General features: G+C 38.9%; 3 protein-coding genes across 4 annotated transcripts; 2 read left to right on the forward strand and 1 right to left on the reverse strand.

Annotated features, from left to right (window-relative positions):
• The first annotated feature begins 241 nt into the window (after positions 1 to 241).
• Positions 242 to 13,912, forward strand: lck (LCK proto-oncogene, Src family tyrosine kinase). The gene is made up of 13 exons (XM_044375778.1): positions 242 to 427; positions 2,222 to 2,334; positions 2,994 to 3,054; positions 4,131 to 4,221; positions 5,361 to 5,459; positions 5,600 to 5,703; positions 6,658 to 6,807; positions 6,913 to 7,065; positions 8,248 to 8,427; positions 10,657 to 10,733; positions 12,524 to 12,677; positions 12,973 to 13,104; positions 13,214 to 13,912. The coding sequence occupies exons 2-13, from the start codon at positions 2,227 to 2,229 to the stop codon at positions 13,408 to 13,410; spliced, it is 1,506 nt and encodes a 501-aa protein (XP_044231713.1). The 5' UTR covers positions 242 to 427; positions 2,222 to 2,226; the 3' UTR covers positions 13,411 to 13,912.
• Positions 13,913 to 15,170: 1,258 nt separating this feature from the next.
• Positions 15,171 to 21,113, forward strand: LOC122998605 (histone deacetylase 1). Of its 2 annotated transcripts, XM_044375540.1 has the most exons (14): positions 15,171 to 15,314; positions 16,042 to 16,154; positions 16,266 to 16,383; positions 16,488 to 16,562; positions 16,699 to 16,837; positions 17,070 to 17,211; positions 17,290 to 17,382; positions 17,475 to 17,583; positions 17,682 to 17,822; positions 19,170 to 19,278; positions 19,464 to 19,594; positions 19,751 to 19,921; positions 20,109 to 20,157; positions 20,248 to 21,113. In XM_044375540.1, the coding sequence occupies exons 1-14, from the start codon at positions 15,263 to 15,265 to the stop codon at positions 20,273 to 20,275; spliced, it is 1,470 nt and encodes a 489-aa protein (XP_044231475.1). In that variant the 5' UTR covers positions 15,171 to 15,262; the 3' UTR covers positions 20,276 to 21,113. The 2 variants fall into 2 exon arrangements, with proteins under 2 accessions (XP_044231475.1, XP_044231476.1); XM_044375541.1 differs by lacking the exon at positions 20,248 to 21,113 and having other exon boundaries at positions 20,106 to 20,161.
• On the reverse strand, positions 20,345 to 25,683 carry tmem54a (transmembrane protein 54a). The gene is made up of 6 exons (XM_044375539.1): positions 25,471 to 25,683; positions 24,105 to 24,301; positions 23,802 to 23,861; positions 23,254 to 23,448; positions 23,013 to 23,150; positions 20,345 to 21,641 (listed from the first exon to the last, which is right to left on the reverse strand). Exons 1-6 carry the CDS (start codon positions 25,481 to 25,483, stop codon positions 21,501 to 21,503), a joined length of 744 nt encoding a protein of 247 aa, XP_044231474.1. The 5' UTR covers positions 25,484 to 25,683; the 3' UTR covers positions 20,345 to 21,500.
• Between the last annotated feature and the right edge of the window lie 643 nt (positions 25,684 to 26,326).

The following is a 26,326-nucleotide window of genomic DNA, read 5'->3' on the forward strand; positions in this document are numbered from 1 at the left end:
TCACGTCTTGGCACCCAGTTTGGGAAGGGTGCTGTCCTGACCCCTTTACCATGGAGCCTAACGCCCCCCCCTCCTTCCCTCATTGTCACACACAGCTGCATGGTGAGCACCTGTTAGAAGCCTGCAGAGCAACCCTCAACCTTTCAACGACAGGAAACTCTCTAGTTCGCTCACCTCCAAAGAGTGTGTGTGTGTGTGTGTGTGTGTGTGTATGTATAGAAACACATCAGCACTCCTAGCTGTGAGTTAGTTATAATACGCGAGGCGGATGATGACATCTTCACACTCAAGCTCCAGCGGTGAATATCTCACTTATTGCTAAATATCTGCTTTTTTAAAAATATATCTATTTAATGAACAAGATCTCCATGGCGGCACCTGTAATCTGATATTATTGGAGGCTTGAAGAGATTTCATATTTCAAGAGGTGAGTATCAAACTTGTGATCAGTATTACAAAGGTCTATCGAATGTAGAGAAAGACATGATTGTAACCAAGGAAGAGTTGAACAAAATGTATCATTTCCCTGTCATTAATATATGTATTAGAGCAAATATTCTACATAAATCAGGCAGGTTGATTACTATGGTAGATAGTTTGATGTTTAACTTTTTTATAAACTGTATTGTATTTAGAAAGTTGAGTTTTAGAGAACAATAACCACACCCAGAAGTAATGGTAACTGAGCTTAAACACATTCTTCATTTTCCATTGGTATATAATAACATTCAACACACATAGTGGCTGTCTCATAGTCACTGCTGATAAAAATCAGCATTACAGAGTATTGTAAAGTGATACTTGTGACATACACTAGTCACAATTTAAGAGATAAAGTAGGTAATGGCAACTAGATGTGAAGTACAAATACAAATTTGAACGTGGAAGTCATTGAATTTTTACATATTAAGGTTTGTTTTTTCTACACTGAGTTTTTGTTTCTTTCTTTATGGTGTTCTCAGTTTTGGAAAGATATATTCTATCAGTCCACTTTCTTTACTGACAATGCCAGTGAATTAATCCAAATGTCCTTTTGGTCAGTAACACAGACCACACTTACTGTCCATATACCCATAATACTTTGCAAACAATAACAGAATTTGTTTTGAAAGGCCTTCAGCTGCAGATCATAAAAAGAAGAGGGTAGCCCCTCAATGGAAAATGCTGACTTTGTTTGTATGACTCCCTGAGTGCTGGCCAGTAAGCATAGGAGGGCTTATTAAAAAAAAAAAAAAAAAAAAAAAAAACTCCTGTGATTCGTTCCTTGGGGTCTCAGTACAGTGGTGGGTTGTTATTGCCGGGTCAGACCTTTCCAGATCTTTCTCACGGCTTTGAGCCTTTTGGGACAGACGGCTGCTGCGATTAGCCCACTGACCCTGTTCCGTGACTGGTCCAATGGGAGCCAACTGAGCTTGAGAAATCCAGTTTGTACAGTGCCCCAGTGTAAAACACAATGCAGAGCATGTGCAGACGCTGTATTATACAAGATTAGTATTTGTACATTTTTGTAGAACCTACTGATTAGGCTTGAATTAGAGCATTTAAAGGCCTGTGATTTGCAGCCCTGAAAGTAGTAGCAGCACTTCAGTTTGTCATAGTTCTCAGTGATTTTTTGTGATTTTCTTTGACTGTTCATGTGGTGTCAGAGGATTGTCTAAAATGAAAGATTTTACATGTCTTAGGATCTTAGTTTCGAGTCTGATTCATCACTGAGCCTCCATTTTGTGGCGAGGCCCTCAGTCACAACTGATTAAGGCAGTTTTCGGAAAACTCCGGAAACATTTTGTGTCTTCTGTTAGTGCCTGGAGATCTGAAATTGATTACACTGATGGATGTCTTTAATGAATAAAATACTTTAGTATATAATAGAAGGACTAAGCGCTGCATGGGTCTGATGGTTCATATGCCAGGTGCTTTTTAGTGAGGCAGGGTAAAATACAAAAAACAAAGTCTTGCTTGATATTTGTCTTAAGTAGTGCAGACAACCATGGAAAAAAACTATGGCACTCTGTCTTCAGGTGAAATAATCTTATGAATTCATTCTTCAAGCATAGGTGATCAAGCAAAACAACATGTATCAACTCGTCTTCATCAGGGTCAGAAACACTTTATCGGACGGAAAATACCGTCACGAGAGACTTTTTGCCATTAAATAACGATAAATCATTGTTTGGGTATTTTGATTATGTTGATGATAATAACCTGAATCTTTAAATTGCAGAAAAGATGGGATGTAATTGCAGTTCAGACTATTCAGAAGACGACTGGATCGAGAACTTGGATGAAATCTGTGAACACTGCAACTGTCCAATACCTCCAGAGTCATGCAATCCAGTGAGTGTCTTTGTTCATGTTTGTGCATATTGCATGGGTAAGCACGTGTTTGTGTTCTCCACGTATACCCACTGGTGCATGTGTCAATTACTTCATGCATTTCAGTGTATAAATGAGCGTGTATGAGCTTGACAGGAATGGCCCTTGGTTGTTTATGTGGTTGGCTGTGGATGACCACTTGAAGAACATAGTCAAAAGGTGTGAACACGACGTGAACTCCCACGATTCATTTTTCTGTTGTGTTAATTATGTAACCTTTTTCTATGATGTTATCCTTTTTTTAAAAAATTATGGTACCATCCACCACTGCACATGGGGTACAGAAAAGTTTATAACTGCGAGGGAAGTTGTCGTTTGTGTGTATAATGAAATGGGAGCATAATTATTCTATCAATGTTGCTTGTTTCCTCTCTTTGACTTAGATGTCCCATTAGATTAGAATTAGAGGAGAAAGCCACCTGTGTGTGTTACAATACATCGAGACATTTTGTCTGGGAGCACAAAACCAAAACTGCCAACGTTACACCAATAAGACTTGCGTAATTAACCAGAAATATAAATAGCTTTTATTGTGAATGTGAAATGTGATAGTGCATAAATCTTCTATTGTTCTTCGGAAAGCTGCACCTAAAATACAAGTCTTGTTTTTCTCTCACCAGTACACAGATCAGCTAATTCCATACCCATCACAGCATTCACCACCTACATCTCCATTACCAGGTAACGAGAAACAGCATATTTTTATTGTTTGTGTGTGTTTAAGTATGTACAAATGTGTGTGTGTCACTAATATGTAATATGATGAGTTGAAGCCAAATTAAGTCAGTTTTTAATTATATAGTCTAAGGTCCAAATCACATATTTGCCTCAGACAGCACCCTCGATTTAGATAAGGGAACCTCTGCAACAAAATCCTTCAATGGAAAAAAGAGTAAAACCTCAGGATGAGCAACAAAGGAGGGATCCTTCTTCCAGCATGGAAAGACATGGAATATATATGTTATATTTATGTTGTATATACAGAGTAGACAGCGGTAGCAGTAATAAAACTCCATTATGAGAGAGTGAATGACAGTATTATCTCAATTAAGTAATATTAAGTGTATTAAATTTACGAGTTTCAGGCAGAGAGTGAAAGTGTAATTGAAAACACGAGGAAATAATAGAGTACATACAATTATTAAAATGTATCAAACATTTTTTTAAGTTCCAAAAGTTTATTTTACATTTTCATGTTTGTTATCTAGCAAACAGTAAATCATTCTAATCTATTTTTTTTCATATCATGCACATTCAGCATTTTCCACTTTCCTCCTTAAATTTCCTAGTAACATTTTCCATTTCCTTTGTTGCCTACATGATAATGAGAAAGGTGTGAAATGTAGGTTGTTGTATCATTTATTTATGGATTCAATTACACTTCTGACTCGTTACAAAATTTATTAGAGGCATGTGTTGCCTCTGGGTCACTTATCGTCTTTGTCTGGAAAACAAAAAAACAAAAAAATTCAAGGCACTCAAAAAATCTGTCAAAAAGCCTTTTTTTCACGTAAAGATAACTCTTTCATGAAGTAAATTGCAAATTTCTGATCGCTATGCAAAAGAATAATTTTTAATTGGGTTAAGATTCTGTGCAATTCACAAAATTTCACAAAGCACTGGAAAGGATGCCCACCCTTCTCTATTCATAATTGCGGCAACCGTTCGTCACCCAGCACGAAAAATGAGCCCTGTTGTAAGTAAGAGTGTACGCAGTTTTTTTCAACTAACTAAAACACACAATATTCCTCTTGCAGACAACCTTGTGGTGGCCATATACAGCTATGAACCCAACCATGATGGTGACCTGGGCTTTGAGAAGGGAGAAACACTCAAGATCATCAACAAGTAAGCTGCTGATGTACATAGAGTATCCCTTGGTAAAAAGAATTATGATCATATTTAGGCTCAGAAAATAAATTGAATATCTTTCAGATCTGGGTGGTGTCTTAAGCTTAGTGGTCTCAGACACACAAGTGTATTCACATCGTCCCCGGTTCGTTTCCGACTGGGGGCTTTTCGCTTCTTGTCAGTCTCCTTCGCTCTCTCCCCATGTTTCCTGTCTCACTCTACTTTTGACAATTGAATAAGGTCGAAAATTACAAAAAAGCAACATTGCGGGTTAGAAAGAGGAAACCTATATAGCTACAAGATACTTGGATAATGAGCTACTGGGAAAAATATAATGGGTATTCTATTTTAGAGTTATGACCATCATCAGGACTGTAGCTACCTTTGACACCAAGGTCATATCGTCTAAAATATTTCTGAAAATTTGAAGGTGTTTACAATGGTATGAAGGAGTTTAAATTCTACAATAACACACATATCACACATGTTGTGTTTTCTAAGGTGGATTCCAATATTTTTATGATTAAATGTGACTGTTGTGACATATTACAAGAGTGATAGGAGTTTAATATTCTCCAACATAATTACATACTTGGCACCATGATGTAATCCAGGGAGACTGAATTTACAGAAAATATGATTGTAGTTTCAAAATATTCACAAAATTTCACTGAATTTGGTTGTTGGCCAGAAAAAACATTCTCAGGTGGGTGTGGTTCTGTTGGTTGGACTCATGTTTTTCTAAAATGCTGGCTATGGCCCTCATGTGAATAGATGATGTTACTATGATTTTTAGGAGAACTATGCCTCTGATAAACTTCAAAGGTTGATGAAGCTTTATACAATGTGACGAAGATTAAAAAGTCAGTAGTGAACACGTCTCTGTTTTCTGTAGGTTCTTCTAAATAAATGGCTGACATGTGAAACAAAACACTTCCCCTCCTCCAAAGTGTGATGTGGTTCATTTCATATAATTATCTTTTACATTTGCAAAGAACCACTTGCCTGCGGGGGTTAATTGAAACTGCTTTCGGAACTGTTTTCACATTCATCCCAGAAAAGGCCTAGACTGCTATGATACATCACAGACACGTACACTCACTCATGGTTATAATTGTCTCTTTTTTTACTGCCAGAGATGATCCGGAGTGGTATTTGGCAGAGTCTCTCATCACAGGCCAGAGGGGCTACATCCCATACAACTTTGTTGCAATGAACACAGTGGAGACCGAACCGTACGTCATACAGGAAATATAAAACTCTCAACGCCATGTTACTCAACCTCAACACCATCTCATATATTTCATGCCTTGTCCCTGCAGGAAGGGAAGTGGTTAGCTCAGAATGTGAAGCATATTTTGTGTTTGTGCTGCAGGTGGTTTTTTAAGAACATTTCTAGAAATGATGCCATGAGGCTCCTCCTCGCTCCTGGGAATACGCAGGGCTCCTTCCTGATTCGAGAGAGTGAGACAACCCCAGGTGAGCTGATCTTCTTGTCATCATAGCATTTTGACTTATCATGTGTAAACAGAATCAAAGTTCCTATATCTCAAGGTGCTTTCTCAGTATATCTGATCATGTGACTTGTTGGAATATGACCTTTCACTATGGTACATTTACTGAAAGGCAACATGCAGCATTTTTTTTATCATTGATATAATCATAATACATGGGTGTAATTACCAGATAACAAGTGGGATCATGCTCCAAATTACTGGTAACCTCAATATTGCTCTGCTGTCTTATTACTGGTAGTGTTTCTAAAATAAGACACATTTCCCACAAACCGCCTCCTTGTTTCCCAGAGCTGTTCATCTGTTTGATTTATGATAATCCCACTAGATATGTGCTATAAATCAATGTTTTTATCCACACTAGCAATGTGGCTCTAGGGATCGTAAAGTTGTCCTGATGGTCAGGCAGTCCAGCCTGACTTTTCCTCTAGTGTCATCATGAGCTTGACATTTGTGGGTTTGAGTGAATTGTCTCAAAAAGCCACAATAAGGTCAAAACTTTACTTTGTCCAATGTTATATATGATCAAATATCTGCAGAACTAATGACATTTCTAATGTCAGCTGTACTTGGTGTTTAGTGCTAGTTAGCAAATGTGGCTAACACACTCAACTAAGATGGCGACCATGGTAAACATAAGGCTATACTTGCTAAACATGAGACTTTGGTAGCGTTGTCATTGTAAGTCCATCAAAATTAAAATACATCTCACAACTCCTCTTCTTCTTTGTTCCAAACCAGTGGACCAAAATCTGATGCTGTTGTTGCACTTTACTTTATGTAGACTGACAGATAAAACTGATTGTAATGTTAATTTAATGATGATAAATTGCTGCTGATAATTGCTTTGATGAAAAATTGCAAATGATTAGATTTGTGTTTTGCAGATATTTAATTTGTTGTTTCCTCTTTGTTCCAGGGTCATTCTCCTTATCCATCAGGGAACTGGATCACAATACAGGTGAAGGAGTCAAGCACTACAGGATCCGCAACTTGGACAATGGTGGTTTCTACATCACAGCCAAGATATCCTTTAACTCACTGAAGGAGCTTGTCCAGCATCACTCACGTGCGTACAGCCTCATTTTAAGGGATTAATCCAGAAGTTCACCGATGATTACTGAGGAGTCTCCATCTGAAGACACTTTTAACCTCTTCTCTTTCTGTCTTCCAGGTGAGGCAGATGGTTTGTGCACAAAGCTAGTGAAGCCATGTCAGTCGAGGGCACCACAGAAACCCTGGTGGCAGGATGAGTGGGAGATTCCCCGAGAGTCCCTGAAGCTGGAGCGCAAGCTTGGAGCAGGACAGTTTGGAGAAGTCTGGATGGGTGAGTGACAGAGAAGATGAAGAGTGTGAGAGAGGGAGTGTCAGTCATGATTTTAAGTATATGTATGTATATATAAAAAAAAACTATGTGCATGCATGCTTAGTATTGATTTTTTAATGAGCTGATTGTGTTTCCGTTTTTTACATAGGAGTTATTATGCAGAGTAGTTAGATTGATATAACACATGTACAACAGCCAGTTGCTCAATCTGGTTTTGGGTTTGACTCTGTGGGACTTGAGCCAGGGTTTTTCTGCAGTGTATGCTGAAGCATTTCCAAAATACAGTCTTAATTGTAGGCTTGTTTGAGCGGGTTGATTGTAAAATAATGTGAGTTATTAACCCTGTTACGCAACATCACTCAAATATAAATCTACCTTTCCAGTGAACTTATGGATTGGATGATTTGTATCTTAACAATACTTGCATGAATGTCAGTTGTGACTGTTGAGTTTAACAAAAAGCCCAAATGTTTTGCTCAAAAGGGTATCAGTTGAAATAATCTGGGCCACAACCCCCTTATTATTCAATTGGAGGGGTATTTTTCCCCTCTATTTTCCATCCTCATTTGCCAGCACAATTCAACATCCCAAACAAACCACCGTATAAGAGCTAAACACTGCCAACCATGGAACTTGTCCTCATTTCACATAGCCACTTTCTATTTACAGTAGCTCCTTGCATATAGTCTGAGCACCGTGTTTGTTTATCTAACCTCATCCAAACATTGTCCCTTTCACATACATGGGAGTGTCATTGACTATGAAATGTTTACTCATGTTAGTTAATAGAAAATATGTAGTAATCATCCTTTGCAGCAATGCAGAAGATTTCCTTTGGAGATAAAAGAGGTGGAGGAATGCTTTGAATAGCAAATATAATTGGTTCTCAGCAGTGCTACGCTTCATGCATGATGTGAGGTGCTCAGCGCATTACATGGCAGATGATAAAACCGGTTGGTTGTGGGTTTGGTTTACAAGATATACCGACATGAGTGTTAGTGTACCAGAGCTGGTATGAGATCCTGTTTGCGTGTGTGTAATGTGTAACTGTTGTTACTTTAGCACATATTGATCACAACTCACTGCTTTATGGTCCTTATGAGATATAAGTAAACTATGCATTCATTCAAGAGTGCTAAACTATTATGAGTGACAAAATAATGTTTAAATATCTATTTTCAGGTGTCTACAATAATGACAGGAAGGTGGCAATAAAGAATCTGAAGATGGGCACAATGTCGGTGGAAGCTTTCCTGGCAGAGGCCAACATGATGAAGAACTTACAGCATCCTCGCCTCGTACGCCTCTTCGCTGTGGTTACCCAGGAGCCGATCTATATTGTCACAGAGTACATGGAAAATGGTAGGTAGAAACATGTGTCACAGCCTGTGGCCTTTTACCTAATAAGTTCGTAACAATGTTACGATGTGAGTAACCATGAAGCGGGAATTATCGCTGAAAGCATCAAAAGGAAAGGAAGACCTAGTCCAGGGGTATTTCCATATAGTGAGCGCTCGTTTGAAGATAAATTCAAATGAAATCCCTCTGTAATCACAGCAGCTCCTTTCATTTCAGTTTAGTCACCTGAAATATGTCTAAGCCTGTCTGAAACGATCACTTCCTTAATCTCCTGCACCGTTACCCTAAACACCAAAGACGGTGTTGTCAGAGTAAGCTCTGTGCCTGGAGCAAACACAAAGAAACATTCAGTGTGGAGTCATAGACGTTCAGGATCAAACATGTTGACCTGTTATCGGACTGTGGGTGCCAGAGCACATGCTTGAACAAAAGATTGGGCTGCACCATGTGTTTCACCCTATTCATGAGTCACAGTGTTTTCATATGCTCCACTCCGGTGACTCTGTTGAATTCGCAGAAGACCTTTTGATCAAATCCCACATCGCCTACCTATTTATTTGTGTTTGGTGTTTGATAAGATGCAATTTACTGTAACTATACAGAATATTCATCATCTGTAATGGTAAAAACACATGCAGCTGTAAGTCATGAGCTTTGCCTCTCAAAGCATGCTGCTCTGGTGAAGTGGCCCGGCCTCTGATAGGCTATTTTCAGCTTCTCCTCATGACCCTCCTGTATTCGTGGCTCTGCTGTAAAATGTTTCAAAGCAAACATGAACTTTCAGTTGCTTTCCTGGCCCTTCCAGACATGTCTCTGGTGTTTACTCACCAAAGGGAAGTTTCTCTGGGCCAGTCCGAGACGACAGGGTGTTAAAGTAGGAGAAGGTGATTCACCAGGTTATTGTTCACTTAGACCCCTGATCATTCCTGGCTCCTTTCCAGAGTCTGCATACGCACATGCATCCACACACACACACACAAACACACTTAGAGGCACATGCACAAGACACATGTGCTCAGATATTGGCACACTGCACAGTTGTGGCAGTAAATAAACATTGTGGTGACAATGGCAGTTTGTTCAGCATCTTGCCACTGGATGTTCCTCTTTTTCCCCTCCCTCCTTATATAACAAAGACAATGTGAAATTACTGCAAATATGAAATGGCGTCATGGTAACAGCTGCAAACAACTTTCTATATCACAAGCTCTGTGCCAAGTAAAGGTTTATTACGCCCAAATGCTATATGAAAGCGATCCCGTATCCGTTTCACTTTAACCTCCGAAAGTCTTTGTGATTTTTTTTCACAAGGAGGAACAACAACAAAATGCATAGAGAGACGTTGTCACAAACACAACAGCAGTCTTGCAGCTGAATTGAATGGAGTGCCTTTGTATAGTCTTCTATGAGTGGCCTGTAAACCACCAGCAGTGGCTCTACATGAGGGTGTCTCTTTGTCAGAGATCCACGTGTGGACAGGAAACAATTGCTGCCTCTGTTGTCAAGAAAAAGGATGGCTCGGAGTTCCCGTCTTTTCAATTTGTCCCTTTTTTTATTCTTTTATTATCAGAGACAACAAAGATGGAAAATAACAGGCGTATTATCATAGCTTCCCTTTGTAACCTTGACAAAGAGCCCTCATTTTTGCTCTCAGACTTCAAAAGCAGTCTTCCGGACTTAAACAGAGAGCAGCAAATGTCTCCTCTTTCCTGGCACAGTCATTCCTCTTAAAAGTATTTCCTTTGGTTTGACTTGGTTGGCTGACGTGCAAGGGTATTGTTCTGTCTTAATCAAACTCCACAAAGTCTCAGGAACTGCAGCCTGTTGTCAGAAACTATGCATCAACTTGACTGATGCTCTGTGTGCTTCCTCACAGTGTTATGTTCCCTGATTTCTGCTGCTATTCTGGTCCAACTCTGTCTATTTATGCCTATAGGGAATGATGGTGTTTTTGACCAAGGACAATGTCATTAGTCTTCTGAACAAAGAATGATTTAACTGTAGTTTTCTATTTAATTTCATCTTTCATAGTTGCTTAATCTTCTGTTAGATACAATACAATAAAATAGTAAATGTATCTGTAATATTCTGTTTGTGGTGGTGATGGTAACTATGGTTTACCTAGTTTTTTATGTACAGAAATAGGATGCACCTTTTTAGACTGACATGACCTGTAAAACAAGTTAACAGACACATTTTTGTAAAGATCTAACTTGGATGTGATGTTCACAGGTAGCTTGGTGGATTACCTAAAAACAACGGAAGGGAGCAGTTTGCCCATGAACACTCTGATAGACATGGCGTCTCAGGTAAGACATCTCTGATTACCCCTATTGTATTTGTGCTCTTATCTCTGAGCTCCTTTTATCAGATTCCTTTTTCATTTATTCTTTCACTTCCTATTTTCTCAGCATGATCCTCATAGACAGGAAACAGGCCACCGTTGCAGTGAGGCTTATGCTCAACACTAATCTTGTAATAAAAACAGATCTGGGTGTTTGTTTGTGTGTGTATTATGGTGAATGTCGGTCTAGACACAAATAGAACTACCAAACACCACCGAAAGGGGTGTATGCGTCACAATTGTTTTTTCACCACACCACATTTTGTATCTTTTCACAAAGTTACCAACTCAGCCAAACTGTCAGAACTTAAAGACAGAACCTGAAACTAAATGTATGATGCAGATTTTCCGCTTAGTTTCTCTGAATTTGTCATGCTGTCTCTCGTCAAGATACCGTAAATACTCCCCTGCAAAAGTGATGTCCGCTGTTTGCTGTTAAATCATTATTAAAGTTAATTATGTTGTGAATGTTTTAACTGAAACATAAACTCAAACATAAAGTGAAACTGAACATAAAATTGAACATGGATGCGAGAAAAACTGTAAATGTAATTATCCCATATATGATTCTTGAAATGTTGAAATGTTACATCTTAGTCAAAGAATTTTGACTTACATGTATTGTGGGTGTGGGAATGGAAAACACAACCACAGGAAGACAGGCTCGATGTTTTGAAGTCTAACAAGAAAACAAGAGTCTTCGTTCAGGGTAGGCAAATTCTCCGACGCTTTAGAGCTTGGCGTAGAGAGGCTGAGTTTGTACGGAGCTTTGCGGTGAACATATTTTACAGAAAGATGCTTTCAAGCCCGTCTTCATGCACTGACAGCATTTGTGGTAAAAGCTCTGAGCAAGTAACTCTAACCATCATATGATGGACCATAAAAATCAAGTGATTAATGACCTTGCTCCTGCCACTGTATCGGACGCTCTGTCTACATCCTTATGCCTTAAACTTGTAGTGTTTGTACATGTAGGTAATCAGATGAACTTGAGATTTCACTGAAATTAATGTTAACTACAGGAAAGCAAAGTTGATATCTAATATACTGAATGCTAAATTATGTTCTTAAGTATGAGAGTGATTCATATGGCAGTCAGATGAGTGTAAATAACAGAAAAGAGGCCTTCAGCTTCCTAAATGGGATCACATAACAGCGGTTGAAGTGTATGAATACACAGACATGCGTACATGTCAGGTTTCTGACAAGACTTCCAGGGCCAATGTCACCTATGTGGCAGATTCTGAAAGAAGTCTGAAAGATGCACCCCTGACCCAGCACAACGGAAATACTTACAATCTGTGGTGGTGAATTCTCTGAAAATTACCAGCATTTTCTCACGCCAATGTGTTCGTGCATTAGGTGTAGTTTCGGTTTCCTTCTGAGGTATTCCCATGTGTAAATTACTCAGTCAGTATTTGATTTAATGAGAAATGTGGTCACTGGAACACTCTGTCAGTCTGTGGCAAGGCCAAGGCAGGACCGCAGCTTTTAGTATCAGGAAGTAGAGCTGGTGCTCAGCATACACAGCTGTGTACCTGGGTGGAGTACATGGGTGGAGAACAGAGGTAAAGGGTATAAGGAACTGACCTGGGGAAGTGGTAAACTCCCTGGTCTGGGAGAATATTTCTATTCATCTGTCCAACACACACAAACATTACACAATACTGAAAAATACACAGGATCTTCGCACGGGTACATCTCATGCTTGAAAACACACACACATACTCTCTGGTGATGTGCTGTCCCCTGCAGGTGGCAGACGGCATGGCTTTCATTGAGGAGAAAAATTACATTCATCGGGACCTGAGAGCTGCCAATATTCTGGTGTCTCATGAACTCATCTGTAAGATTGCTGACTTTGGACTCGCCAGACTCATTGAGGACAACGAATATACAGCCAGAGAAGGTAACAAAACCTTGCAGAAAATTAAGATCAATCACTTTTTTCATTCTTTTAAGGTCTCTAGAACCTTTTTTATCAGGGAAAATAATGTCTTATAGAATATATTTGTTTTATTATGTGTTTTTTGTTTGAGTGCATTTGCACTGAAAGATTTTAAATGGAATCACACAAAGTGGAGGTGTGATAAAATAGTCATGTTCCTATATTTGAATGTAGTATGCTCAAACATTTCTGTGCAGTAGCTCCATCGAGTATTCATGCCTTTTTTGAGAAACAAATTTTCCTCCATTCTCCATAGGTGCAAAGTTCCCCATCAAGTGGACCGCCCCAGAGGCTATTAACTATGGCACCTTTTCCATAAAGTCTGATGTGTGGTCATTTGGGATCCTCCTGACAGAAATAGTCACATATGGACGCATACCTTACCCTGGTAATTACCAGCCCATCACAAAATCATTTCATAATGTCACCACATCACAAGTGTAGCATGGTTTATATTTGCAGAAAACATCACATCCAATGCCTTCTCTTTTGTTAAGGTATGTCCAACCCAGAGGTAATCCAGAACCTGGAGCGGTTCTACAGAATGCCAAAGCCAGAAAACTGTCCTGAGGGGCTTTATGACGTTATGAATCTCTGCTGGAATGAAAACCCAGAGAACAGGCCCACCTTCGAATACCTGAGGAGCGTCCTGGAGGATTTCTTCACTGCCACAGAGAGGCAGTACCAGGAGTAGCCCTGATGGGGCACAAAGACATTTACAGTACATATATTCAAACTAAAGGTACAACCTGTGAAGGTGGATGCTGGATTTCATTTTGTTCATTGAAGAGTACATGCCTTTATATCGAGAGGGTAGAAACTGAGAGTATTTTGCTTCTGCATCAATCTTATTCTAAAGCAGCCACTTAGATATGATAAAACCACATGTGGAACTATGAACCTCAAAAAGATGGCACAGTAACAGCTGTATCAGTATCAGCTACTGCTGAGCCAACGGCAGCGAGGAGAGTGATCACCGTGCTGCTTTGAGAACTGTAAACTGGGGACTGTCTGATTTAGATAAGTAACCAGCTGCTCTCCTGGTGCTCATTATTAAGATGTATATACATTCTGAATGCTTCAACTGTATTTTATCTCTGCAATTTAATAAATGTTTTCAAATTGTTTCCTTATAGTAAAATGCTTTATATGTATTTTGTATTGTTCTTACAATAAATTCAGGCAAACCCACACCCACATAAAATAAATGGTGTGTGAGTGTGTCTGTGAATGGGTGATGAGAATTGGATAAAAGCGCTAAATATATATATATATATATATATATATATATATATATATATATATATATATGTGTGTGTGTGTGTGTGTGTGTGTGTGTGTGTGTGTGTGTGTATCTATACATACACACACACACGTACATATATATGTATATATATGTGTGTGTAAAATAAAATTGGTATACTGTCATCATGTACATACCTCTGCATGATAATATCTGTTTTTGCAGTGAAATTAACATGTCTTCCGGTTTGAAACTAAATTTTGAATACTACACATTGAACAATTTTTTGGTCAATGTTTGGCTGACACTAATCTGGCAACATATCTCGTGGTATACATACATTTCAAAAGTTGCTGAATAACACCATGAACATCTTTAGACATTTTTTCTTCATCAGCATATTAAGACATTAGTCATAGTTAGTGTTATGAATTTATCTTGTTGTTTTATTGATTAATATAACAATTACTTACCACCTTGTAAGCATGTCCTGCACCACTGGCGGCTATGAACATTTCTGATCAGGCTGACTAAAAAATGACAGATAACCTGAACCAGGTCATGTGACCTAGATACCAATACCAGATAAAACTTTTGATAAATGATAACTTGATTGGGTGAAAACTTTCAAATATGCCCCCAGTAGGATGTTAAAAAATGTGTATCTTCTGGTGCACGTTGCCTGTTTGAGGGTTAAGTAAGAAATTGGTATAAATACTCTAGTCAAAAAGTCCTACAGGACTTTAATCTTTTCCAATATAATCCTTTAGGATTACCATACATTTCTAAAAATCCTGTTGGAATTCAATAGGAAAAAGTTTGGGTTCTTTTAGGATTTTCTCAGTCCTACTCCTCTATTGGTTCCAATAAAATTCTTTAAGATGTCTGTACATTTCTAAAAATCCTATGAGGTATTATAATTGTCAGTATACGTAGTGAATATAACCTTTTGATTATTACGACAGTTTGTTGGTAAAACAGCACTACACGGGGGGCAGACCATAGACTTTATATAAAGATCTTGATATGCATAGACTGTATATTAAGATCTTTATATACAGTCTATGTATTTAAACATTTTTATGTACATACCGTAGATAAACTGTATACAAAGATCTTTATATACGTAGTCTGTAGCCCATATAAAGATCTTTACAGTTTATGGGACAGACTGTAACACTGTCGCCCCCTGCTGACACCCGCTAAAACTACATTGAATCGATCGGACGTGAGACAAACTATCCGCCTCTTGTCGCTGTTGTCTCTTGTGGTGTGCGGTGAAAGGCAGCCAAGAAGGACTAAAATGGCGCTTACTTCTCAAGGAACAAAGAAAAAAGTTTGCTACTACTATGATGGTGAGTACTTAATATGCCTGTACTTTTGCGGAGCGGTCGCACATATCGATGAAATCCGCCACTTTTGAGCCAACAAAGGCTGCCGTTTATTTCACCTCTTCGCTAACCTGGCACGTTAGCTAACGTTAGCTAGCTTGAGTCGCAGACGGCTCTCATCATCTCAGTCTGAGTACACACAGGGTTATTATACCCTAATAGTATTTTCATAATTTCCCTAAATACGCTGGCCGCTTTTAAAACCGTATTGCAGGCGTTTATTCAGCAGATGTTAGCACTTAAGTTAAATCGGTTAACGTCCCGAGCGTGCGAGCTAACAATGGGGATATGAGTAGCTACTACATTGTCACCTCAATTAACACGAAGCTAATATTAAAACGGCTTATCTTGCTGCCGTTAAAATATCAGAGTGAAGCGTGTAGTGATTATTTGATCGACATTAAAAGTTGCTTCTAGCAAAGTGCCACCTTGTAACCGAAGATGAGTAGTTAATATAGTTTAATGGAGGCGATTTAATGCTAAACATGTTGGCTGTGAGAGAGAAAGAGGGAGGTCTGGCTGCAGGATCATAACTGAACATGCATGATATTGTTGAATTCCTGGACTTGACTTCTCAATGCATGCATCTCTTCTGCACAGACACAATGTGTAAAAGTGCCTTTTTATGTTTGTATTTGTTCAGTTTTTGCATGTAAACATGTTTTTTATTTTTATTTTGCTTTCATTCTAGGTGATGTTGGAAATTATTACTATGGTCAAGGCCATCCCATGAAGCCCCACCGGATCCGCATGACACACAACCTGTTGCTCAACTATGGCCTCTACAGAAAGATGGAGATATATGTATGTTCAGTTACATTAACAGTGCTGCATAGTCAAAACACTAGACTTCAATAGCTTTTGCTGTGTGTGTGTGTGTGTGTCTCAGGAACTAATTTTTCCTCGCCGTTTCAGCGTCCACACAAAGCCAGCGGAGAGGAGATGACCAAGTATCACAGTGATGATTACATTAAGTTCCTGCGTTCCATCCGGCCAGACAACATGTCAGAGTACAGCAAACAGATGCAGAGATGTAAGTGTGGTCAGAGAGTATTATTTTTGTGTAATGAAACTGATTGTGTAAGGTAGAACGACATCAATAGTAATGGTGGTTAATTCTCTTCCACTTCTTTGTAGTTAATGTGGGGGAAGATTGTCCAGTGTTTGATGGTTTATTCGAGTTCTGCCAGCTCTCAGGAGGGGGCTCCGTTGGTAAGTTGTCTTTTTAAATACTGCTTAGACAGGCATGCTGTGTCGGACAATAATCATGCCGTCATTGCCCCAGTAATCTGTTAAGTTCGGCATTAAGCAGGCCGTTAATTCTTGCCTCTCTGCCTCTGTGCTCCAGCTGGTGCTGTGAAGTTGAACAAACAGCAGACAGACATAGCTATTAACTGGGCTGGAGGCCTGCATCACGCCAAGAAGTCTGAGGCCTCTGGATTTTGCTATGTCAATGACATCGTATTGGCTATTCTGGAGTTACTGAAGTGAGTATGAAAGTCCTATACAGAAGCTCAGGTACACATTTGTTTTGAATGAGTGGATGGTACTCTAGGTGGTTGATCAAATGTCTTTTTTTTTGGAAATTTATGTTGGTTTCAGGGTCCAGTTGTTTTCCCAAGCAGGAGTTTTCAAGATATATTGTAAATACATAGTTTTGGAATATTTCAAATGACCACAAAAGTAGCAGGACTTAAATGCTATATTCCCTCTCTCCAGATACCACCAGAGAGTTCTGTACATTGATATCGACATCCATCATGGAGACGGTGTAGAGGAGGCCTTCTACACCACTGACCGTGTCATGACAGTTTCCTTCCACAAGTATGGAGAGTACTTCCCTGGCACTGGTGACCTGAGGGTAAGGTTGTGACAAATATAACACACATTGTCATAGTGGTAATATAGTGAACTGACACCTCCGTCTTGTTCTCCGCAGGATATTGGTGCTGGGAAGGGTAAATACTACGCTGTGAATTACCCACTGAGGGATGGGATTGACGATGAGTCATATGAAGCCATATTCAAGCCTGTGAGTAAATATAGACTCGTTATGTTTTTGTAGTTGAGATCTCCTTTGACGTACAGGCACATTCTGAAGAGCGGATGTTGTTGTTTGTGTAGATCATGGCCAAGGTGATGGAGATGTACCAGCCCAGCGCAGTGGTTCTGCAGTGTGGAGCTGATTCCCTGTCAGGAGACAGACTTGGCTGTTTTAATCTCACCATTAAAGGTAAACGAAATTAAACATTTCTCTCCTCATGATGCTGCAAGCAAAGAAGACTGTAAGGCTTTTCGCTAAACATAATTTTTCCCGTGCTGTACATTCAGGCCATGCCAAGTGTGTGGAGTACATGAAAAGCTTCAACCTGCCGCTACTAATGCTGGGTGGAGGAGGCTACACCATCCGCAATGTGGCGCGCTGCTGGACCTACGAGACTGCTGTAGCTCTTGATACCTCCATCCCCAACGGTTAGTCTTTATGCACATGTTGCACTGAATATAACTAAAATCAGATTCTTCTCTGGTGGTAATCAAGAACTTCTCAGTATTGTAGTAGTATAAAACAAAACAATTCAATACATTTAGCAACTTAAATATTTGGTAGGTACAGTTTGTTGAAGGTTCAGTGTGTAAGAATTGGCCACCTGATCCAGACAAATAGGGGGCAGCATATCACCTTCCGCCTCAAACGCATCAGTAGCTTAAAGCTTACTGTTTACAGTGAATGTGTGCTATGTCGTTGTCAAGATATCAAAATGTTTCAGAGACATAAGAGCCAGTGGTAAATTACAAAAGAGCAGCGCAGATCAGAAACTGGTTGTACCATTGAGATAAGTTACAACATGACTCTAAGTAACAATTAAATAATCACACACATGCCCTGACGGTATGTGTCAATCAAAATGTCACAGAACTCATTAATGGAAAAACAGCAGTTTTTCTGCCACACAGCATCATTTTTGCATTAATTGCAGCCATTTTACAACACAGTAATCCAGTAGAGATCTAATTTATTGATAAATTTCAATATCGATCTAGTTATGATGCCAGATGGCCCGCGTTCACATAGCTGTTGCAACCCAGTGCAGTTCATTGGATCAGCTGACATGGACAGCTGAGCAACTGCTTTGGCAACATTGGTGCAACTTTCCAAATAGGCGTTATTTGGATAAACTGACCATATTTTGTTAGTCTGCATGGTTAAGTTCTCGTCTGAAAAAATATTTAAACTTAATAAAATGACATTAACAGTTCTACAGCGAAAATTTCAAAAGCGTTCAGCCTGGCTCCGCCATTACTGCCGGTGGGCTACGCCTTCTTCCTCTCATGACTGAGGGCAGACTGGATACTACAGTAACTCACTATCACCTCTGAGGTACAAAGTGGTATTACGAGACAGTATGGGCCAGAGCTAGGTGGTTAGCATGCTAACTTCAGTAGATATCTGCAACACAATACATGTGGGTAATTGACATAATGTCAAAACTGTTACTTCTTCACACTCTGTTGATAATTTTAGTTGATTGTGAAATATTTTATACTAAAATTCTGGCCAAATCTTACACATTATACCTTTTTTAAAATATGAGGATTTGCAAAATAGTAATAGCAGGCTTTTTAGAAAACTTAATCTCTCCTCAAGTCATCTTGTATTAGGCAACACTTTGAATCTGTTATCTGCAATTAGATTTTAGTTTCTCTGCAGGTAAAAACAGACTAAAAACTTTTTAGCAGTCCCATACAAACAATAAAATTATTCTATATTCATTAACTATTGATAGAAATGTATATTGATTCATGTTCACTCCTCTCCAGAGCTCCCATACAACGACTACTTTGAGTACTTTGGACCAGACTTCAAGCTGCACATCAGCCCGTCCAACATGACCAACCAGAACACCAACGACTACCTGGAGAAGATCAAGTAAGTCCACGAAACCGCCATTCAAATGAACCTCTTGCTATTTTTCATTAGTCATTAAAACATTAATAATGTATGAAACATAATATTCCATAATGCACATTCAACAGTTGTGATTAAGTAGTTTGGGTATTGTCAGCAGTTACAGCAGCTTTCACTGTATGATTAACCGTTTTTCTGTCCCCCAGGCAACGTCTGTTTGAGAATTTGCGTATGCTGCCACATGCCCCAGGAGTGCAGATGCAGGCCATCCCAGAGGATGCCATACAGGAGGACAGTGGAGACGAGGAGGAGGACGACCCCAACAAACGCATCTCCAGTAAGAACCTTAGTCATAATCTCCACAATTACAGAAAAGTTTATATTCACACTTTTCTTCCAGACTCACACTCAAGTCTGTGTCATCTTGGAGTTAACCCTAACACAGTAGTGTATCTTGTTTTTTCATTTGACCCTCTCCTCTGTAAATGTTAAGTCCGTGCTCACGACAAGAGGATAGCGTGTGAGGAGGAGTTCTCTGACTCAGAGGATGAAGGCGAAGGAGGCCGCAGAAACGCAGCCAGCTTCAAGAAAGCCAAGCGAGCCAAGACTGAAGGAGAGAAAGAGGGAGAAGAAAAGGAGAAGAAAGGTGAGGAGGAAAAGAAAGGTATCTATTCATTTTTTTTTCTCCATTCTCATCTCACCCTACACATCATTTTGTAAATTTTATTTGTAATTTTTATGAATTAACATTTATTTTAAAGGCAGAATGACAACATTCAAAGCTCATTCTTCCTTTAAGTCAGTTCTGTGTTATTACAATTGTTATTTATTTGTTTTTTCTTTAATAGAAGTAAAAGAAGAAGAAAAGGTGCCGGAAGAGGAGAAAATGGACACATCAAAGTGAGAAAACGCTGCACACACTTATTGATGATGTTATCCAGGAAGTGGCTAATTGAGTGTTAATCATCTCCTTTCTCTGGGTCCTTTTAGGCCAAAAGAGGAGTCCAAGACACCTTGAGGTCCTCAGTGCCCCTTGACGCCAATGCAACTGAAAAGAACAGATCTTAAAGCAGGTTTTTTTTTTTTGTTTTTGTTTTTTTGGATGAATCGTCTTTCCAGGCTGCTGCTGTGGAACGGACTATACATTTGTAATGAGGGATCCTTACCTTTCAGAATGGGATGGGGATCTAACCATGTTTTTTCTAGGACACCTTTACAATATTACTGTTTATGGACTGAAGTCAAATTGAGTGTTTTTTGAGTATTGTTTTTGTATTCTTTCTCATATTTGTCCTGAACCTTTTTATGCTATGACACAACTCTGTAAAAATGGCTTAGTACTTGTATGTTTTTATATATCTGATGGATTTAATTTATTTAAATCATAGATATTTTGGCTACTCCGTTTTACGTCTTTCAGCCCCACTTTTGTCCTGTGCCTTTTTGAATATGTAGTCAAAGCATGTTTGTATAATAGATCCTTTTCTGTAATACATTTGTGTCACTGGTCTTGCCTGCTAAAGTCACCAAGAATGGTTAAGAGGGTTGTATACACCTGAATACTTCTTACATGGCACAGTGTGAGTAAATTACAGTCTTATATTTTAGGTTATGATTTAGTATGTGTATTTTATTGACATCAAATTTCTGCAACTTCTGCCTCACAATATTGAAAACATTGAGTCCTGTCAAGTGGTGACAGATGTCAGGTTTAGATTCCTCTGAAATTTGGACTTGAATGTTCAAAACTGAAGGCAAGGCGAACGTCAGATTTAATTTGTTGTATATATTTGTATTTTGCAAACATGAGGAAAAGTGTTGACGCTTTCAACACCAATAAAAACCATAAAATATTATGTAGCTTTGTTCTGTAAAGTTTGAGTTTTTCTAAGTAAAATTATTATAAAGGGTGATGTCTGAATAAATGATTGACAACTAAAATGGAAAAAAAAGTATATTTTTGTAGTCAGGATACATGTAAAAGCTCTTTGCATTGTTAAGACAATATCTACACAAAATGTGATCATTTCAAGTCAAACAAATAGCAGTATTTTAATCAGGAAAATAACAATCCTTTTGATATTAGGGGAAATAAAATGCTGTTGCTGGCTAGAGTCCCACAAATGTCTTCATTAGACATTCACAGTGTAACAGACATACTCAGTGCAACAGCTTCACAGATGACGCTGCGTTTTCTGCTCGAGCCCGGCGGTTTGCAACCTATCTCATTAGGTTTAGTTGCTTCAGAGCCATTCACTCTGCCCCTCCGCTGCAGTGTCGCAGTCCAGCAGTTCATCCTGCTCTACAGCCTCGGCTTCAACATCAGTCTCTGGGTTTTGTGGTGGAGGTGATCTTTGGATTTCAACAGCTCTCTGGATACGCACCTGAAACATTACATGAAATGTAGTTTGAGTAAAGAAAAGCTAACTCAGGATGACACATGCATTACATGAGTGCTCTAATTAGCTGAGTATATGTATTCTGTCTTCAGTATGAATACATGTCATTATTAGGAAGGTAACAAGATATTCAATAAGTTAAGTCCCAGATAACAGTTCACACCTGAAATCTCAATGAAAAACTACAAAAGTAGCAAAAAATATCCAATAAAACTTAACATTTCTATAAAATTAGCCACCAGACAGCTGTTTATTCATAAATACAGTAGTATTGTGTATAACTTAAGACTTAAGCCTTAGATATCTCAACTTGTCTGGCCAATGAGCAAGAGAAGAAATGTAAACAACTTCTAAATCCTAGACTGACTTTTTGTATCAAAGACTCATCATACAATTTCATATAGAATAAAACATGTAATCTTAACATGTTGGAAGTTAAAGTATTTGACCATAAAGCTGCCTGGTAATACATAACAATTAATACATGAAAATATTTGAAATCTGACGTGCAGTTTTGAAGACGAGGGGTTGATAAATGCTCTACTGAGTCACTGTTTACAATGTGTGCTATTTCTGTTTGTTTTTATTTCACTCTCAAGACTAAACTGTGTTCTCATGTATTGTGAAAGCATGAGATGAGGGACACGGTTACCACACTGCCCTGTTCAACTTTGCTTTTGTCAGCAGGTCTAGACCGCTGGCTTCCATTGGATGTATTAAATTAAATGTCACAGTGCTATTTGTGGATATTATGAAGTCAGGTCAGTTTACTGTTAAAACTTTAGTTTGATCTGTTATTTTATGGCTGCAATGTTACTACTAAATCTTGTACTGGAAAGATAATTGGTATGACGCAGTAAACAAACTCAACTATAACTTATACAACTATACTAGTTGAATAATTTGGTAGTTTTTTAAAGACATATAGTTTTAACCTCAAACAGGATGTCATTCTGAGTAACAATGTCACAGTCAGGCAGGAAAGTGCTGATTTCTCTTGTAAAATCATACTTTCTCCTTCAGTGAATCCAGGTTACAATATAGTATTTGTCCCTTGCTATGTGATTTTTTCAGTTTAGTTCAAATGTTCTTCTTGTTTTAGAAGATTTTAGGAACTCATAGTTTCAACTTCATTTATCTGCTTTGGAAAACGATCACTGCCCCATTTACATTTATGCAAAAAACATTTTTCATATTTAAAAAAAAAAGCAACCGACTGAAATGATTAACTAACTTTGTTCTCACTCTATACGTGACACAATAAGGTGACAAAACATAGCAATTCACACTCTCACACACACTGCCAGTGACAAATAATGCAGGCCTCTCTATTAGTAAAGCCAGTGAGCAGCTTACCCTCTTTGCCCGGATCGGCCTCTTCCTGCACGGGCAGAGGTAGAGGAACGAGGTACAGGCAGCAAAGCAGCGGAAGGAAAACACCATTTCCACCACAGACATGAAGATGAGCGGAACCCACAGAATGATTGTGGTCCCCTGGTTGACAAAACAAAAAGATGCCGGCACATAATTAATCACTAAACTCTTCTTTTTTGCGGTGTGAAAACTGCTACAAGACAAATATTTACACTGAACTTACATAGATTCGGGTGGGGTCAAAGGGGCATTCGTATGTGATCCTGGAAGAACCGACATCAGCATCGGAAAACTTGCAGTGTGTTAGCAGGCTCCATCCTTTATGCACAATGGCCGTCACCATGGAAACGGACAAGCCCAAGGTGGTGGCAACTGCCAAGAGACCTGCCAGGAAGCTGATGACCAACAGGACCCACTTCTGCAAGGACAACATGACAGTGTGATAGCTGTTAAAGATAAAGACTTTAAGCTAGTGAGTGACAGACATTTTCCTCATAACAGATCATGTGTTTATGTTAAGTGGAGCAGAAATCACAGGTGAGTCAATTTTGTGAGGAAGGACGTCCTATTTAAATCTATTCTTTAATTCTACATTTGCATTTACGTATGTTTTTCATCTGTTTAAACAGTTATCTTTCATATCTCCACAAACCACACACACACACACACACACACAACAACACACTCACTCACTCAAAAGCAAAGGGCAAGTTCTAACAGGAGCCAGCAAATGACATATGTGAGTGCTGAATAGAGGGGAACACTTTTTACCAGGATCCTGCTTTTCTTGTTTTTGGACAGGACAATGGCCATTATTCCACCAATAATTCCCTGAGGAGCACAAGACACACGTTCAGTAAAAACACACACATCACTTTCATCACAGATGATGGAATATTGCTACTCAAATTAACACAGTTTTACAAGTATACACTACATAGTGATCAGACATGCAGGAACCACAGAGAAGAAGAAAACTAGTTCATACTTCTCCAGTTTGGTCCCACTATAAAAAAAAAATACTGTTCACAGCCCCATCATGTGTGTAGGAGTGCATCATCGTGTGCCACTTACCACCAAGCCTGCCACAATGGCAAGGACATTAGAGATTGCGTACACCATGATGCGAGCCGTCGTGTGCACGTTGATGTGTCTGAGCACGGCACCATGCACCAGTGCTCCGAGAAGAAAGTTGACATGGCCCACCAGCACCAGCCCCAGGCCGATCTTCATCAGGGCTTTGTTGTCTTTGAGGCTGGAGCAGCATATTCCTATAGAAAGCAGAAACATGTTCTCTTGACCTCTCAGCTTTGGGTGCTGTGACCAAAATCCAAAAAATAAACAACTAATTGTGACATTGTGTTTGCTGTATAATAGCACATACTGTCAGACTGAAGCCTGTGACTTATGGGATTAGACTATAGGTAAATACCAGTTGTGTAAGCATTAGTACATGTTGACGGGAATCAACATGATATACACCATTAAATGACGATACACACATACTTTTATTAAAAGCGATGTGAAATATACAGCTAACTGCATCTGAGAGCTTGTCTGAGTGCCTTGCAGACTTCTTTGCAGTGTTGTGGTTTCAGCGCTGCAAAAAGAAAGCAGGCCAGCGGTTTGCACACCATGACAGCTCTTGAGAATAAAGCAGTTACCAGAATTATCCCGGACCCCCGCAGTCTGAACATCTTTATTCAACTGACAACAGAGCGTTGCAAAATGGTGCCGCTATATGCAAAGATTTAGAGTTTCTGGTGGATTTTTTGTTTTTTGTTTTCTTTCCTCTGAGGAAAGGTGAGAGGCACCCACCCATAGAGGGCCATATAAGCCCCCTCCTGAACCACACAGGACAAAGGTTTGGGTGGGGTGTTCAAACATTCACCACCACATTGATGTGGCCTGAGGGGTCAAGTAGACATAGTTACCTGCTACTAGTCTGTCTCATGCATTCCCACTGCTGGTGGAGTGACTCAGTGTTTTTGGTCACAATATTGTTAGTCTAATGTTTGCTGCCATTCAGGTTGTCACACATAGTCACTGTAAACCCCAACAAAAACCACTATGACCTCATATAACATGAAAATGAATGCATAGACACCTTATTAGACTTGATATATATTATATAATCCTTTGTTGTTGATGTTTTCTGATAGTTAAACATTATCATATCACAGGTTTCACTGTAGTATATGTATTTATTAATTCACACCTCTCTCATGCTTACTAATGTCTGATAAGTCGTCTTTAGACAAAACAGACAGGTGAACACGACATTAAGTACGTTATGAGCTCCGTTAAACATCAAAAACTGTAACGACTCTATCCCTCTGAGTTCCGTTTACAACCGCGCAGACCACGCCTAAAAACTTCAGCACGCAACATGCCCACATACTCTGTCAGTTTGGTCAAACACGTGTAAAAGTGAACTTACCTGAATGTCCCATGGTGGATTTTTCGTCCTCTTATACCATATTAGTGTAAAAGTTGCGTTAATGTCATTTCTGACAGTTTTTTTGACACTCTGCTTTTGTCGGGTTCTTGTCTTCCTCTACCGCCGCTCACCTGGCTCTACAACCGCCTACCTGTGCGGACGCTCCGCCCCACTACGCATCATAGTATTCACCAGGTAAAGAGTCACATCATATGGATCTTTAGTTTCCCATGTGTATAAACCAGTTTTGCTGCTTGATTGCAAGCAATTTTCCTGTTGAGTTTTTTTTAAATTCATTTATGTGATATGATCACTCTGGCCTACTTGGCTAGAGGCTGGTATACAAATGCTGACACACATCTTTACTGATAGCCGGCCCACATTATGCTCAGTATAATGTAATGTTAAGATAATGACTGAGATGATGGTAGTTGTTTTTCTCTTTCTTTTCTTAAACTCTTGTTTCCATTACATCTTATTTTTCAGGTTTACATATTTATTTATGCTTTCTCTTTTTTTGTTTTTTTAGGGGGAAAATATTTTAAAAGTAGAAGAAAATATGACCTGTAATGTGTAAACGTGTGACTTAATTCCCACATGAATACAATTGTTTTAAAAAAGGAAGTCATCATGTACACAATTTTATCTTTAAAGATTATACCAGCATGAAACCATAAAATATCACAGTCACAATGTATTAGGAACAGTACAGGAATATTATAAAATTCAGATTTGTCATTATCCATGGCTTTGATGTATTATATTATTATTGAAGATGGGGAAGATTTTTGTTTCTGAATTTGGATTTAACAAAAATCCTAATTATCTGAATTTTTTGCAGTCAGAAATAAAATGA

The sequence above is a fragment of the Thunnus albacares genome, chromosome 15, assembly GCF_914725855.1.
Source record: "Thunnus albacares chromosome 15, fThuAlb1.1, whole genome shotgun sequence".
In the NCBI taxonomy this organism is placed as follows: Eukaryota; Metazoa; Chordata; class Actinopteri; order Scombriformes; family Scombridae; genus Thunnus; species Thunnus albacares.

What these genes read in the sequence shown, in the direction of transcription:
- lck (XM_044375778.1), top strand. Translation starts at nt 2,227, where the DNA reads ATGGGATGTAATTGCAGTTCAGACTATTCAGAAGACGACTGGATCGAG. An exon ending in AACACAGTGGAGACCGAACC is followed by an intron (nt 5,460 to 5,599) that starts GTACGTCATACA and finishes TTTGTGCTGCAG; the next exon opens with GTGGTTTTTTAAGAACATTT. An exon ending in CACAGAGTACATGGAAAATG is followed by an intron (nt 8,428 to 10,656) that starts GTAGGTAGAAAC and finishes TGATGTTCACAG; the next exon opens with GTAGCTTGGTGGATTACCTA.
- tmem54a (XM_044375539.1), bottom strand. An exon ending in CCATTGTGGCAGGCTTGGTG is followed by an intron (nt 23,862 to 24,104) that starts GTAAGTGGCACA and finishes TGTGCTCCTCAG; the next exon opens with GGAATTATTGGTGGAATAAT. An exon ending in GGCCGATCCGGGCAAAGAGG is followed by an intron (nt 21,642 to 23,012) that starts GTAAGCTGCTCA and finishes GTAATGTTTCAG; the next exon opens with GTGCGTATCCAGAGAGCTGT.
- LOC122998605 (XM_044375540.1), top strand. Translation starts at nt 15,263, where the DNA reads ATGGCGCTTACTTCTCAAGGAACAAAGAAAAAAGTTTGCTACTACTAT. An exon ending in AGTTTGCTACTACTATGATG is followed by an intron (nt 15,315 to 16,041) that starts GTGAGTACTTAA and finishes CTTTCATTCTAG; the next exon opens with GTGATGTTGGAAATTATTAC. An exon ending in GAGAAAATGGACACATCAAA is followed by an intron (nt 20,158 to 20,247) that starts GTGAGAAAACGC and finishes GGGTCCTTTTAG; the next exon opens with GCCAAAAGAGGAGTCCAAGA.